This window comes from Haemorhous mexicanus, chromosome 5 (genome assembly GCF_027477595.1).
Source record: "Haemorhous mexicanus isolate bHaeMex1 chromosome 5, bHaeMex1.pri, whole genome shotgun sequence".
NCBI lineage: Eukaryota > Metazoa > Chordata > Aves > Passeriformes > Fringillidae > Haemorhous > Haemorhous mexicanus.
The window spans coordinates 10,260,620-10,274,243 of NC_082345.1; the positions used below are offsets into that span (position 1 = coordinate 10,260,620).

Below are 13,624 nucleotides of genomic sequence, written 5' to 3' on the forward strand. Positions count from 1 at the left end.
CAAAAAAGTAAGACAAAACTGCAAAACAACTTCAGAAATACTTCCCACTTCCAGCTTCAATGGAAACTGAACATTAACTTAAATAATGCTTACTTATAGCATTTTGTCTTCCACTGTGAGGATTAGATGCAATTCAAACAAAAAAAAAAAAAAAGACTCTTCAGTATCAAGGACAGAACCATTATAGCTGATTTGCCAAAGTTTTGTATGGAAAAATTACTAATTATAAATGACAAAATTATTTTCTATGAAACTTAAGAAAATAGCTCTTCTCTCTGTAATAATGCCAGTACTTACCAATTCAAACCCCTGTGTTACATTTACACTTCTCTAATTAATCACAAATTTATAAGCCTGCCCAAAAGACTAACTTCAGTTCTTCAAACACAATCAAAATCAGCAACTCCGCCAGAGGCTCCCTAAGAAATAATTCTTATGCTTCATTTATATAGCTAAAATGAAAGAAAGAGCTAAATAACTAACACTGTCATTTGTTAGCAGCAATAAAGACTCCTTTACATAAGGGTAAACAGAATGAAATGGCCAAAAGGAAGGAATTATGGAGCAAGAAGTAAAGAACATATCAGTTTATGTACTTACCAGACTCACAAGCTGGAAATCTTTGTAACTTCATTTACAACTAGGGAAGTAACCAAACCACCATACATACATAGATATGATAAAAATTCAATACAAAACAAAAAAGCCACAAAAATTCATAAGTTTACCCCAATTGTTTTTCAAATTATATTTTCAAATAAGGTTTAATTTTTAAAAATTTACTCTGAATTCTTTAATAAGTACATTATTTTTCTTTTGCTCTTTTTATTCAAGCACAAGAAAAGGAGGGGCTCACCCAGACAAAAATCTATTACCTTGTATTTAAGATTTCACCAACAATTTCTTGCAGCTTGTCAATAAAATTAACAAAGTTGGAAAGCCCTTTTACATGGGCTCTTAAAGGATCATACAAAGAAGATGCAGAGTCTCTTCCTCCAAGTTCTATGGTCCGGATAAAAGATGTTGCCATCTATTAGGAGAAATAGCCAGAAATATCAAACTATAGACAGACATGGACTATACATACATTGAAATGAGCCTTTCCTACAGGTCTGCAAATTGTGTAAAAGCTGACTGATAGCAGAAACACCCTCCCTGAAATCAAACAGCTCCTAATTGCAAGCTCTGTACATCTCAATATTTGCAAGATCAATAACTAAATAGAATAATAGTATTTTAAAAAAACCCACAAGCCAAAGTAAAAATAACCCAAACTAATTTGATATTTACATCAGCCTTTTGAAAGCTTAGGACAAAAAGCTTATTAAATCAAACAAAACACTTTTGTTGTTGTGGCTGTTCAAATGCTCCTGCTGGCCTCACAAAAACTGCTCTTATATTCAGAGGACTCTCTATGACCCAAGGACAATTTTAACATAAGCATGTAAACACTGACTTCAGTTAATAACAATTTTCAGAGATGCAAATAATGTATATTCAAATCTTATCAGAAATAATGACAGCTAAGACTTCTGTCATTCTGAAAGTGTCCATATATTTTTATATGCAGTAAGATAAAGATGTGCCAAAGGCATACCTTAGAGTACAACCCCAAAATCTTAAGGCAACAGTAAGAACAAAACCCCCGGCAGTTGTCCAGGAAGGTGAAAGTAAGGATAACAATCCAATGCACTTAACACAGATGCAGTAATGTTAATTCTACACACAAATTTTAATTTCAGAGTACAGAGCTAAATCATAACGCTCTTAGGACTGGAAAGAGAAAAACTGGAATTACTCTAGCACAGAAAGTAAACCTGCCAGTATTCCTGTCTTTGTGTTAAAGATTTCCTATGGATTGAGTACACAATTCATAGGACCTTGCCTTCCCAGTGGAAAATACTCTCGTTTTCAGGATTTCTACAAGACACAGATGCTGGAAAAGATGACTTCTTTACACAGCAAAGAAGTTTCCCCTCTGGCAACTGTGAAGAAGACCTGGTAAATCCAGTCCAAACGCATACAGTTTTTTATGCAATGTTAACAGAGCATCAGGAGCTAAAATAATTAAAACTGCCACTGAGATTTCACAACTTTTCCATATCCATTCAACCATAAAAATTTGAGAATGCAGCTGCTTCAGTGACTACATATCCATACTGTTTTTAACTCAGACTGCTATTGTCTGCACTGAGGTCACACTGCATGCAAAATTTAATCACTATTTTGAGTACAAGACTACAGTGGTTCTTTGGAGAAAGAATTCTTATTTACCTTGTTTCAACTATTTTTGAGATGATTCTGTGCTGACAACTACTGCAAGATCCCATTTTAGAACTCCTGAGACACACACAGAAGCTATTTTTTCTGTCTACCTCGAGGATCCAGGACTAAACAAGAAACCATTTCTCCCCACAGAATCTATTGTCTCTTTAGCTTTAAAATCCTGTTTATGGTGGTACTTGACTCAGCTTGCAAACATCAGTGTTGCATATTAGATTAAAGCCATATTCTCTGTTTAGAGATCTAATTTATTGGCTCTGACTTCCAGGAAGAGTAATTTGACACACATACCAGAAAAATGGACATTTTTCTCTCCTGTGAGGCATGTTTCAGGTTAGTGAAGGCTTCTCTACCAAGTCCTCTGTCAGGAACATTTAGAATATGAGCCAATGCCAGATCATCCTTAGAATTCACCAAAAGGCTTAAATATGAACAGACAGACTTCTTTGCCATGATTGTCACCTGCATGAGAAAACATCACACAAATTGATCCTGCAGCTGTAAACAATGTTTCATTTTATTTTAAAGTTAATTAGACATGTACTGATGTAGTTTTTGGAAGAGTAAGAATTCACCTTGAATCATTTCAAAATGCTACTTTATGCATGAGGATTCTCGAAGTCTTGATGAAAACAAACGTGATAAGTTAGAATTGCATACATGATAATTGAATGGTCACAAGGTGTTTGAGGGTTATTAAAATTAGTTATAAACTTCTGTTTAGAAACCTCCCCACAGAGATCCGTTTTCTATCTCAAAGCAAATACTAGCACCGTTAAACCACGCAAGAGTTTGTCATTAACTTCAAAAATACCAAGATTTTAACCTACTTGCCAGCTCTGCCACAGATTCAGTAATTTTTTCTTTTGGCTTCCAGGGAATTTCAACCAAAGAAACTCCACTGACTGAGTTTGGACATAAATTGTGATCCAGCCCCACCCACATAATCAATATATAACATTGCAGTGCTGTTTGAGACCCTGTGAGAACAACAGCCCCAGAACAGAAGAATTTGCAGTTCTTTTGCAAGCAAAGAAAAAAAATCAAAAAAAGAGGCCATTAAAAGAAGAACACATAACAAGAAAATTTATACCTGCTATGGAATATCTTCTCATACCACAGTACATATACAACAAAATATAGTTACAAAACTACATGTCCATGTGACAGTATGCAAAGACAGTCCTCAGAGGAGGAAAAAAGCAAAGAATATTTTTACTGCACAAGTCAAAGCAGTAAGAAAGCCACTGTGTAAGTGGTAGAAGTGCTGTTTAGAGGAGAACCTCAGTTCAGAAAATATTTTCTTGTCCAGAAATATTTTGAGTTATACCCAAAGATTGCTTTGAAATTGCCATTTATTATGAGAAAGGCAAGTTTGGAAATGACTAAAGCTCCAGTATTTCAAACACTGCTAGAATGCCAGAAAGTTTCTAATGCTAATGCTAGAAAGTACCCAGAGATTCTTATTTTGATGGTTTGAAAGGGTAAAGGGAAAGAGTCCTCAAGTCCTCTATTGGGATAGCCAAACTTTGTTTGCTTTCCTCCAGCTACCACTACAGTGGCTATTCAGATTTCTTCCATATGTAAGGGACTACAAGCTAATAAAATGAAATCAAAGGAGAGTACTTCAGTTATTTAGTGTGCAGTCAAAACAATGTTGGAGTGATGGTGTATTTGTAGAAAAATTTGTTCTACATCAAGTGCCTGTCATGCTGGACTGCCCTCCAGAATATAAATTTCAGCATATAGCCCCATACACACCTATAATATACTCAAGTGATACAGAGTTTGGATATGCAGGTTGATTTTTTTCAACCCAGCCACATTTGAATAGCAATCATGGCAAAATAAAACTATGAAATATTTCATCTTTTCAATAGATAGAGAACATTACAAGGGACAAAAATAATTTTTACCTTCACATGCTCCTGGCCCTGTCTGTTGATTTGTGTAGGAGTAGAAAGAACAGAACCATTATTTTCTTGTTCATTCATTACACCAGAAATAAATTCCAACAGCTGAACCTTTAATAAAAAGATCATAATAAACATAAACATGAAGATGACTAGAAAGGAAACATGGGTTTAAAACCTGGTGTAAACCTATCTGTCACTTTGCTAGTGTTTGAGGTTACCATAGCCCTTACAGTCTACTTTTAGTTTTAGTCTTTTGAAGTACAACTGTTCTAGTAGAGAAATGAAGTGCAAGATTAAAATTAACTTAGAAATTATCTCAAACAGTTATGTTCTACACTTGCACTAAAATGCCCTGCTTACATTTTGGAGAACATTAATACATTATGCTGAGTTCAGGAAGAGCTCATTAACCCATCTAAGTTCTCTATCTTCCCCATGAAAAGCAGGAGGAAAAGAAAAACACATTTAAACTCCCAGATAAACAAAAGACCTGCAATAAACTACAACAGAGCTGTAACTGAGTAGCTGAACTGGAACTTTTAAAAAAAACCCTAACATGCAAATACATATATTATACAGAAGTTTTGTTTAAAGAGCATGGTATTTTCAAAACAGTAATCATTAAAAATATTTTGGCTGCACATCAATATACAACCAAAACTCCACGACATGTTAATTACTAAGCTTTGTTCCAGTTTTATCAAATCTCTACCGTTTCTTTCTCATTCCAATTTATGGCAAGGAGTCATTTATTCATAGAAGAGTTGTGGGACCTTACTATCCAGCAGGACAAAAAACAAATAATTTTTGAGTGAATTTAAAATCCCTTTACAAAACTTGGGAATTTAAACTCTAAGGCTTCCCCAAAGTTGTGAATAATCCAGAGCTCCTGTGTATAATTAGAAGTGTCATAAATCCATAACTGGAACCAGAAATATGTCAAAACAACAGAAGAGGTTAAACAAACATAATACTTACAGGGTTTATGCTTTCATCTTCAGCTAAAAGTCCAAGACTACAGCACTTCTGATATATGTCTATTAAATCTAACATATTGCTTCTTGCTAAGAAGGCATGATAGGCTTTTTTCACATCAGCATAATTTTCAGGTTCTTTCATGTTTTCATAGAATCCCAGTTTGTCGTGTAACAAATAGTTCCACATTTCCAACACATCACTAAGTGATACTGTGAAGTCTCCGTGGTGCTAACAGAACCAAAAAAAAGGAAAAAAAAAGTTGCATATTCAGCATAGTTTTGAAAACAAATTTAAAGCAAGCTGCAAATATATAAACAACAAACATAAATTTGAAAATTATTATAATTTAAATTGTTCAGAAACAAAGTCTTACTTATAGCTTTGCATTGACAGCTGAATTTTGTTATGTTCTGTCAGTATTTGTTCCTGATCTTTAAACTACCAGGCATACATATTAAACTTCACTCATGAGAAAATACAGTGAATGTTGCAGAACTACTTTTTGCACAAAGTTCTTTATTTGCAGAAATGCCTTTCAGCATGGCAGGCATTTACTTCCCAAAGGGAGTAAATATGGCTCCCTTACTTTGTTTCAAGCAGTAAACTGGGAAAACATATGTCAATTTTAAAAAAGAAGGTTTTCTTTCTTTGCTATTACAGTTATACTTTATCATAACACTAACAGTGCTGCAACACATTTCTAATAAATACATGAAAGCCATGCACATCCCTCTGTTACTACTACTGTAATTAACATTAACCATGCAGTATAGACTACACTCTTTTAGTGAAAATTATCAGATGTTGTTCCATGTGCCCCTCTGCCATCTCCTCCAATCACTTGCTCTTACCACCTTTTCTTTCACAACCTGTCCTCCTCATTTTTGTCCACACCCTGCTCTTTAAACTGAATACCAGTTCCCAGCTCCTGCTGGTAAACTTTTGTCCACACTTCTGGTATCTAAAGCACTCCCCAATATGTGGCAGCAAAAAAAGGTGGTTTTAACCATGTAAGGTGAGATAAATGCCCTGTGACCAAGTAACAAGCCTTGCTTTGCCTGTCCGTAGTGGCAGATAGCTCCTAAACAGCAAAGATTTAACTCTATTTCACTTTTCCACATAAGCAAAATAATTACTTATAAATACCATCAGCAACAGAACACATGAAATAAGAAAACACAAGAAATTCTAAAAATTTATGTTGTTCCAGCCCAAATTATTATATGCCTCCTTTGGGTTCTAACACGTTTAGCACAACTTTCTCAATAGACCTCGTTAAATACACAATTCCAAAATCCTGAAAGTCAACTATTTTGATGTTGCCTAGGCAAAGAACAAGAAGAGAAAACAAAAGAACACTCACACATATTAGCTTCAGAGCACTTTTCTGCCTTCTTATTTGTGCATAGGTTATGACAAATCAGCACTATGAACTTACATATTATTCCACATATCACCAGAATGTTAAAACTGCATGTGTTTTCTGAAAAACACCTGATTTTCATTTCAGCCCCTCAAAAAATTAAACATATAATCATATTATAACTCAATTTAAACAGATCAAAGCAGCAGTAGACGGGGAAAAAATGTTGTTTTCTCACTTTCTTTTGAATCAAAATCCTTCTGGAGTACCAAGTTAAAGTACAACTTCATAAGGTATCTAATAAATCAAAACCTTTCCTCACCAGATCAAGGGCCTGCAGAGATTAGCAAAGTTTATGTTAGTGCTGCAAAAATATTTTAAATCCAAATATTGCATTCCAGATATTAACCTTTGTGATCAAGCATTTACTGTGATGGCATATTTCATTACTTACACAGTCATTTTGTCAAGTCTCTGGTTTTAAAATTAATTTTAAAAATACTGTGGTGTTTTGCAGTAAGCATTTGTCAACTGGCTAATAGCTTAAGGAAGTTCAAAAAGTCCCATGTTTTCATTCTATTATAGGCAGATCAAGTATTTCATTTCATAGGAATAGAACCAATACAGTATTATAAAGTACCTTCACTTCCTGGTAATACATCATATTAAGTTACCTGGGGACTCTGGTTTTAGAATGTCTGAAACCCAGTAGCAGCATTTCATGCTTAAAGACACCATTTTTTACTATTTTGAAGGTATTGTACATTTTCTAGTGCTAACTACATAGCAAATTAATATCTATTTTGACAGCAAATTTTTTCAAAAAAACAGAAAGCTGTGCATTTCAGCATCAAAATTTTGACTTCCACCTTCCCCAAACAAAGGCTCACCAACTCTTTTAGGAATATGTGTGTAAAAGACTGCTGCGCTTAAGCACCAACGCTCTGTGTTGGGTCTGTTCTTTCCAGGCACACTCCCAGACTGCAGCATTGTTTTCGGGCTTTGTCCTTCAGTTGGATGTCCTAGATTGCCAAGCAATATGTATTCCATCTACCATGTGTTAGAGGTATGGCAGTTGTCTTCTGTTAAGTGGGCAGTTTTCCTTATCTCTTCCACCACCAATCCTCTCTCTTGGGAGTCATCTGCTGATAGCAGGCTATTGAATGTCACTGCATGGCTGATAAGAATTACAGCATCCCACTGTGAGATGCCCCACCCAGAGGGAGGAGCCAAGCATTCCTACCTGGATATAATCTGGAGATTCTGGAACACCAGAACAGCATTTCCACTGGATTTCCCAGAAGAACAGCTACCTCTTCCACTGGATCTTCAGAGGAAGACTCCACCCTTCTACAGGATCCCTGCTCCAACAGAACCACACCTGACACTCCAGGAGGACTGCAGCCACAATTGCAATTGGACTGCTACCAACACCCTGACCAACATGGTGTCAGGTTGTGTTCTGACTCTGTCAGGGTTGTTTTGTATTACTGCATTGCTTATTTTATTTTCTTCCCTAATAAAAGAACTGTTATTCCTGCTCCCATATCTTTGCCTGAGAGCCCCCCCTTAATTTCAAATTTATAACGATTTGGAGGGGGTTTACAGTTTCCAGTTCAGGGGAGGCTCCAGCCTTCCTTAGCAGACACCTGTCTTTCCAAACCAAGACACTGGGCAATTCTGCACTCTTGTCACCTCTAGTTCTGCTCAGCCTTCCCTGTTTCCCTACACTCTCACACAGAAGAGTTGCCAAACTGAGGTACATAAAGCACATTAGGGTAGGAAAAAGCAGCATTTTTAACAAGTTCTACATCATGCTGATAGTACTGTGCACAGACTGAGAAAGTGGGTCATGTGAACACAAGCACTTAGACATCAGACAGTCATGAGGTTGCAAAGTGCAGAATCAGTAAAGTTACAGGACAATAGCCCAAGCTTAGAGAAATGGCAATATTATAAAATAATAATAAATAAAATTACAATGGCATGGGCACTGAACACTTTTTTTCTTTGGTGGGTGACGGGGAGTGTTGAGGGACAAAGTACCAGGGCCTAAGAGAGTAGATGCTCTGTTTAAAGATTACTAGAGCTATTGCACATATGGGACAGTGGAACAGTAGTTGCAACAGCAAAATCACAGAATAGGCAAAGCAAAAACTGTACTCACCCAAACAACAAACCAGCACTTTCAAAGGCCAACCCTATCAATTATAGTGGCAATAAAAACAAAAGACTGAAAATTTAGAACCCTGCTGGTTAGAAACAAACAAAAAAAAAAACTAACCAAAACAAAACTCCACACATCCTTGCTTCTTCTTTTACTCCTCAAAACAGACACCTGTAATACTACAGAGAGAGGGGTGGGAGGGGGAAGAAAAAGTCCTATTGATAAGCTAGGAAAGATGCATCATCAGCAAGAGTTTTAATACAGTTAAAACAACCTCAATTGTTAAGCAAAACAAAAATACATGAAAGTAACTTACAGATAGGATTTGATTACACAGAGTATGGGAAAGGCCGTAGAACAGGCTCAATATACCATTTCCTCTAAAAAAACAAAAATCTATGGAAATATTTATTACTTCAAATTCTTTCCTAAAGAAGAGCCTGTCCTTTGTAAAGAAGGCTACTCAGCACTGCTGAGACCAAATTTAAGTACTGTGTCCAGTTCTGGGCTCTCAGTATGAGGGAGGCACAGAGACACACTGGAGAGAAGTCCAACAAAGTTCACAGACATCATTAAGGGACAGGAGCACACACGAGGAAAGGCTGAGAAAGCTGTGGCTGTTTAGTCTGGACAAAAGAGGTCTCAGGGAATATCTCCTCAATACATACCAATATCTGAAGGGAAGGGCAAAGAGGATGGAGCCAGGAGATTTGCTAAGGTGCCCAGTGGTAGGAGCAGAGGCAATGGGCACAAACTGAAACACACAGAGAAGGTTCCCTCTGAACAACAGGAACCACCTTTTTAGTCTGAGTACTGGCACAGGTTGTCCAGGATGGTTATGGAGTCTCCATCCTCAGAGACAGTTTTAAAGACACCTGGACCGGTGCCCTACTTGAGGGAGGCTGGATAAGATGACCTCCAGAGCTCCCTTCCAACTTCAACCCTTCTGTGATTCTGTGAATAATTAATCATGCTGAAGAATGGCCAAGACAACTTCTCTTAGCAGCATCATCACAACATATTACAAGCAACATATCACATAAAATTGCTACAAAGTTAGTCAAGAGTATATCATTGTCAAAAGGGAGACAAATAGAACAGTTTAAGGGAGTAACACTGTAAAACTCCACATTTTTCTTCATTTGCCAACATGGAAACAGGATAATTGGGGAAATCATTTGAAGAAATACAAGACACCAAACAGAACACGAATATTCTTCAGTCAGCATGCAAAATGCACTCATGGAAGCGCAGAACAGAACTAAACCACATACCACAACTGCTTTTGTGCAAAATCTGAAAGGTACAAACACAAATTTCAAAAGGGAAGATATATTCCTAAAATCAACAATGAAGCAGTTTTTCCTCCAGTATCTAAGTTCTCATTCTAGAAGAGATTTACAACACATTTAAGTCTGACAACTTAAGCTCACAGATTCTGGAAAAAAAATTGTTTTATACATTCCATTTTCCCATCCCACTAGCTAAACCGCCATAGTCTAAAAATGACAGATAAATATTTAACCTAATAACTCATCTTCAGCCCCTGCTGATCCTCAGGTACAAACAGTCAACTTAAAACAATTACTCTCAGCTGAACTTCATCTTGAAAACTGTGTGGACTATTTCAGACCTTGAGGAAGGTTCTTCTTGAAAATGTTCCTAGATTTTCAATCTATACTAATCAATCTAGGTGAAAGGTATTTGCTTCCATAACAGACCTTATGCCATTTATCTTTATGCCACATGGCTGCAACTGGGCAAACCAAAGTATTTTCAGAGGGATTCAGAGCATAGATTTTTTTTTTTTCTTTCATCCCTGCTGTTTGATCAGGGTTTATCACACTTTTTCCTACACTTTTTCTGGTGAAATTTATGAAATAAATTATAAAGCTTTTAAATGTCCCTAGAGTTCTCCTAAAAGCTTTATAATTTTCATTTCCACTGCGAATACAGGTGCCAGTTAAAACACCAAATCCATTAAAATGGTCCAGGCTCCTAAAGGAAGAGAAGTGTATTTTGGTTGTTTGTGATAGGTCGGATGTGTTGGGTTTTTCTCAATACAGCCACTCAATAGCCTGCTAATGAAATTATTTTTATTGCAGCAATTGACTTTACTAAAATAGATTTCCATTTTACAGGTGCTAACAATTCAAAATTATTGTATTTAAATCAGAAACCTAACAAGGGACATGCCTACAACTGTAATACTCTGCATCTTAGTTTGAAGTTTCAATGCTGGACAAAATAAACCAGACAGATTTTGTTTTAAGATTGTGAACTTCAAAATGGATACCATCTAAAGAAATTGTGCTTCAGAGGCAGAACATGCAAATGCTAAAATAATTTTAATCCACATATGCAAGCCAAGGTGTGTCCTATTAGACCAACTAGTATAACCAGAAAAAACATATCAGGGTTTTGAAAAGTTGTTCTTTCCTCAGATCTGAAGGAGAAGCTAAACATTTCAAAATTAAATTAGTTGAAAATAACTCCTATAATTTTTGTTAGAGCATCTCTGAAAGAAAAGATATTTCTGGAAGAGAGGAATATTTTCTGGAAGAGGAAAAAAAAGGATGAAGTAGAATAAACTAATTACTTCTAGTGGAAGAAAAAAACTTATTGTAAGGAAAGCAGGGAGCAACGAACCATAACCTTTTCATGTCTGTAAGCTTTGGCATACAGTAGAATAACACATTTTAGTTTCCAGAGGTGGCTTTGGAAAATGCTTGCAGTTTTCCCTTGAGAATAACAACAAAAATGACAAACAGCTATCACCTCCATATGTAGTTTTGCATTAATGTCTTTTACCAGTTTTCCAAGAGTTAATTTTGATGCACACTGATTTCCTCATTTAAACCTACACAGGTATTGTGAGGACACCAGGCTCCTGGCTGGAATATATTACATTCCAACAAGTACAAGTGTAGTATCTTGGCATTCTAGTGTCCTTACTGAAATGTTTCTAACAATGGGGGATGACTTATCCAGTTTTATACTTAATGTTTAGACAAGAGATATCCCCAGTCTGCACATTTCAGACTTCAAAACTTTTTCTGATGCACAAACTGAACAGGTTTTCTGTTTGTTTGGGTTTTTTATTGGCTTAGGGATTTCACATTGATGTGGTTCTCTTATTTCTGGTATGTTTGCTGATTTGGAACGTTTGTTTTGGTTTTCTTACACTAAAGCTTTGTGCTATGAGCTTGACTTACCATGCAACACTAGAGTAAGTCTTCCAAAAACAGTATTGTTTCCATCAATAATTAGGTTAATTAACCTAAAAAGGTATCTTTAGTTTATTAAAACAAGTTTTGCAATAGTTCTCCTTAGATGAGACACAGGCAAAGGCCTGATTGTATATTGCAACTGTTTCTAGTATGTTTCAGACATCCTCTAGCTCTGACAAGCCATAATGCTTCTTTCAGAGACACTTTAGGGCTACACCTTCTCTTCACCATTTGACACTTCATGTACACACACAGAGAAAGCCACAAAATTCCTACTGGTACTGGGTACACACACTCACAACTTACAGGTACATATAGGTCTTCACCTGACAAGTGTCAGGAAAAGCAGCAGCCAAGGACATACTGTGGCAAGTGCAACTCACACAAACCATACCAAATCAGTTTTGTAATCATCTTCTTCACATAAAATAAAAATATTTTTGGAGCACTCAGAAAAAAAATGCACCCCAAATGCCATAGCTCTCCCACGCTGATCTACAGCGCTACAGAAATAAAAGATGGAAATAAACAGAAGTGACGTGGTCAGCAGAAATACACTAGTTTGTGTATTTCTGTTTGGAGCTCAAATATACACATAAAGCACTTCCATCCTCCCATCTGTCTTGCAGATCCTTTTTCTAAGCCCTGCTTCAACAGTGCACTTAACCATATTAATTTTCTTGCCTCGCTGCATCCGGCCCTCAGACACACCTTGTTTTAACATACAGCAAGGAAACAACAAAAAAAAGTCATTTCAAGTTGGTGCCTAAGCACTAAGTGCAGCCAGGGAACCAAGTCTGAGGTGTACCAAGTACCAAGAACATACTGAAAAGAATGCTAACCTGTTTATTGACTTCAGCCATGGACAGTTGTAATGCCATCAACATGCAGTCTGCTCCACATACAGTAGTCCTTTCAGAGTTGGAAAATAAAGGCCATTGTCTTCTGAAACACTTGACCAAGTGTAAAATCTTTTGCTGGGAAGTAACCATTGTCCAGACTAGAAGACAGATATAATCAAGTGAAAAACAAATATAATTATGCCAGAGGGATATGCAGGTCTTCACCTCCCTACAAGCAGTGCAAACCCTGTTGTATCTTCTTAAAGACCAAGTTCCCAGAATAATCTCTTCCAACTAAACCAGACTTGCCTCACTGTGACAGAGCAACTATGAAGTTAAGGGGTTAAAAGTGCTTATGCATGTCACGCCTTCATGAAGCCCTTACTTTCCTTGTATATTATGCCAACATAAAGGAATGTTATCACAAATATGAGTCTTTGTCTTCAAAAGCAGCCTCAGAGTGTCTTCAGTACTTTCTGCATTCGCTATACATACAGATGAGGGTCTACGAGGATGTTTTAAACCTGGAAAAAAAGAGATTTAAGAATTCTAAGAGTTACTAACACAGACAACTCTAAACACTTTTGTTACCAATACAGGCTTTTCCCTTTTTTTTTTTTTTTTTTTTTTTTTAATTTGGGGCTTTTTAATTTTTCTCTAGCAATAATTGGACTACTTCATGGTTTGGTCTCTCTCACCTTCTTACACTTGTCAAGACAAGGTACATGACAATGTAGCAGAAGTTTGCCTTTAAACTTGTTATTTTCTGAAACACAGTTCACACTACAGCGACAGTACAGGAGCAATACCCATCCCATTTACTTCCAGAAGACAAAACTCAACCT

At 36.5% G+C, this 13,624-nt stretch overlaps 1 protein-coding gene across 2 annotated transcripts in view; it reads right to left on the minus strand.

Annotated features, from left to right (window-relative positions):
• The window catches only part of PARPBP (PARP1 binding protein), a 39,988-nt gene that overhangs the window by 25,846 nt on the left and 518 nt on the right, over positions 1 to 13,624 (minus strand). Inside the window, exons 2-7 of one of the 2 annotated variants that reach the window (XM_059845836.1) lie at positions 13,165 to 13,303; positions 12,780 to 12,937; positions 5,178 to 5,405; positions 4,200 to 4,307; positions 2,575 to 2,745; positions 876 to 1,030 (exon numbers count right to left, since the gene is read on the minus strand). In XM_059845836.1, the coding sequence (XP_059701819.1) occupies positions 876 to 1,030; positions 2,575 to 2,745; positions 4,200 to 4,307; positions 5,178 to 5,405; positions 12,780 to 12,929 (812 nt within the window). In that variant the 5' untranslated portion in view covers positions 12,930 to 12,937; positions 13,165 to 13,303. Of the gene's footprint in view, positions 1 to 875; positions 1,031 to 2,574; positions 2,746 to 4,199; positions 4,308 to 5,177; positions 5,406 to 12,779; positions 13,304 to 13,624 lie in introns of both variants that reach the window. The other variant, XM_059845837.1, reaches the window with a different exon arrangement.